A 3,221-nucleotide genomic window follows, 5' to 3' on the forward strand; every position below is an offset into this window, starting at 1 on the left:
GACAGTCAGGGGGCATGCATTGGCTTGCTTGGGAAAAATTATGCGTTAGCAAACAGCTAGGTGGTCTTGGATTTAGGAATGTGGATGATTTTAATACAGCCTTGCTGGCTAAACAGCTTTGGCGACTAATTGATGCTCCGGATTCCCTGTTTGCCAGGGTTTTTAAAAGTAGGTACTATAGGAATACGCATCCGTTGGATCCAATTAGGTCTTACTCCCCATCGTATGGGTGGAGGAGTATCTGTTCCGCTCGCTCTCTGGTTAACAAAGGACTTATTAAACGGGTTGGCTTCGGGGACACCATTTCCATATGGTCTTATCCTTGGGTGCCAGCTCAATTCCCGAGACCAGCTTTAAGTAGGGGCCCGGTAAAGGACCTCTCCCTTCAAATGACTCATTTAATTGATCGTCAGACTAACTCTTGGCAGATGGACATGCTCTATGAGCATTTTGCTCCAGACGATGTGGATTTGATCCAGGCTATACCTCTAGGTGGTAATCAGAGGGCTGACTTTTTCGGTTGGCATTTTACGAAAACAGGGCGGTATACAGTCAAATCGGGCTATCACACAGCACGTTTAGATGAAACGCGGACTTTTAAGCCCTGTGGTTCTGGGCCGGAAATTACCCCCCTCCTAGCTAGCGTTTGGAGGGTCCGTTGCCCTCCTAAAATTCAACATTTTATGTGGCAAGTCCTAACTGGATGCATTTCGGTTTCGGCTAACCTGGGGCGTTGAGGTATTGCATGTGACATTGGATGTGTTCGTTGTGGAGCGGATGAGGAGACAATAAATCATGCAATTTTTGTTTGCCCTCCTGCTCGACAGGTATGGGCTTTGGCTCATGTCCCGGTGGGCCCAATCTCCTTTCCGACGGAATCGGTGTATGCAAATGTGGACCACTTCTTAGGACAGCAAAATCCAGGGGCAAATTTTATGACGTTTCCTTGGCTTATGTGGTATATTTGGAAAGCCCGGAATGCACGAGTTTATGAAAATATTGTGGAGAATCCGGAGGATATTGTTAGGATTGCAGAAGGCGAAGCTACAGGGTGGCAGAAGGCACAACTCGAGGAGGATATCAGTATCTCTGTTTTATCCCCTGTAGGTTTATCGGTTCCGGCGGCCACGAACACACTTCCAACTGAGTTCTCGGGTTACCGCTGCTTTATAGATGGTTCCTGGAAAGCAGAAGACCAATTTGCAGGCGCTGGATGGTGTTGTACCTCACTACAGGCTACGTCGTCACTGATGGGCGCTAGGAGTTTTCGTCGAAGTCTATCTCCATTACATGCCGAAGCTGAAGCTTTCCTGTGGGCGATGTGGTGCATGATTGGCCATGATTTCCGGGACGTGGCTTTCTATACGGACTGTGCGGATTTGGTGAAGATGGTGTCTTCTCCTTCTGACTGGCCAGCTTTCTCGACGTACTTGGACGACATCACGATGGATAGGGAAGAATTTTCTTCTTTCTCTTTATCTTATATTTCAAGAAAAGCTAATGTAACTGCGGACTCTTTGGCACGCCAAGCCCGCACCTCTCCGCATCATGTTCTGTTTGTAAACAATTTTCCTTCCCATTGGCTCATTTGAGCTGATCTTTTTGTAGACAAAAAAAAAAAGTTCTAACTCAGTTGAAAAAATGTGTAATAGTTTTTTGTTTTTTCGATAGTTTAATGAGAAATACCCTGGAATAGCACACTTTTAAGTTTTTTTCTTCCAAAACTAGCACAAATGATCCAATTTTCCAAAACTAGCATTTGTATATTAAGATTATTATTTAATTTAAATAACAATTTTTTTAATCAAATCACGATTTTAGATCTCAAAGCTCCGACAAAACTTACGGTGAAGATTTTGAACTCAGATCTTCATATCTTTTCAGTTAAGTGGCAAAATCGATCGACTGAAACCAATACAATACAAATCCACACCAATAGCATCTTCATTCACCAGATTCTGATCGAAGATCAGAGTTTAATTAAGCTACGGCACTTTCGTAGTCTACGATAGTGAATACGGCGGCGGAGAATCCTTCGAGTACAATTACGATGGATGATTGGCGAAAAGTATAAGCGGTTTTGTTTGATATTGACAGTGATGGTGTGCTTTGTAACAATGATGAGCTTTACACTTTCCTTCGTTGATGTTTTTTGCTGAGATGAGAGTTAAAGTCATTGTGGATGATTTGATTCCTCTTACGGGAACAAGTAAAAAGCTTTGGCAAATCAATTTTTGAATATGGTTTTATGTTAATGTGTGCTTAGATTGATTTTGTTGATTTCTTGGGTTGGGCAATGCACACCTGAAGCCATGTCATAAAGTTGTATCTGACTATCTGAGCATTCAAGCTTCAACGGAGATGCTCATGATGTTTTAGGAAAACCATCCTGAATTTAAAAAAATCCTTCCTAAACATCATTCAATCATTTGAGAATTGGTGTTCTGTAGAAGATTGTTGAGTGGAGGAAGATGAGGAAACAATTTATTAAGAGTACGAGAGAAGTTCATCGTTATCATTGGTTTCAATGTCGTCGACTTCTTTGGCTTGTAGTTTGCAGGTTTGGTGCTATAGCAAAATTAACAATTTTAACTTTGAATGTATTATGATCATCCTACTTCATTGTGATCTCGGATCTCCGTTTAAAGTGTCAATCATATTTGAACTTGAAGAACCTACAACTAGATTTTGCTACAATTTTTCAGAGACATAAAACCTGCAAATCCAAAGTTTGCCATATAGATGCTGGTTTCATACATTTAGGAAGACATTCATAAAATTCAAAAACATCTTACTAAAAAATATGAAATCCTTCTTAAATTTAAAGAAATGAGTTTTGTTCCATCTTTTGTTTACTTGTTTTGCTTTAATATATCACAAATTACTCCATTTATTCAGGGATATTGATTTTGTTTTGTGCACATCATGATATATATATATATGTGTAATGATTTGACTTTTGTGTGTTTCAAAATTGTTATGAAAGCTATCCAAAATTGTAAAGGTGTCATTCCTAAATATTATTGAATCATTCCTAACTTTATATAAATGTGTTTATAACTCTCATTTTAGTGTTATACCTTAGTATGTCAAAGATTACTCCATTATTAAAGTATAATAATTTCATTTTTGTGCATACCTTGGTGTTTACCAATATCAAGATTTTTATTAAATTCACCTTGATATCTAAATTTTTTATGAAGGTCATCATGCAATTCAAA

General features: G+C 39.2%; 1 protein-coding gene across 1 annotated transcript; it reads left to right on the forward strand.

Moving 5' to 3' along the window:
• Positions 1 to 428: 428 nt before the first annotated feature.
• Positions 429 to 1,707, forward strand: LOC147927233 (uncharacterized). The gene is made up of 3 exons (XM_087487363.1): positions 429 to 653; positions 828 to 1,559; positions 1,672 to 1,707. Exons 1-3 carry the CDS (start codon positions 429 to 431, stop codon positions 1,705 to 1,707), a joined length of 993 nt encoding a protein of 330 aa, XP_087343489.1.
• The last annotated feature ends 1,514 nt before the right edge of the window (positions 1,708 to 3,221 follow it).

This window comes from Camelina sativa, chromosome 15 (assembly GCF_030686135.1).
Source record: "Camelina sativa cultivar CO46 ecotype springtype chromosome 15, ASM3068613v1".
NCBI classification, from domain to species: Eukaryota; Viridiplantae; Streptophyta; class Magnoliopsida; order Brassicales; family Brassicaceae; genus Camelina; species Camelina sativa.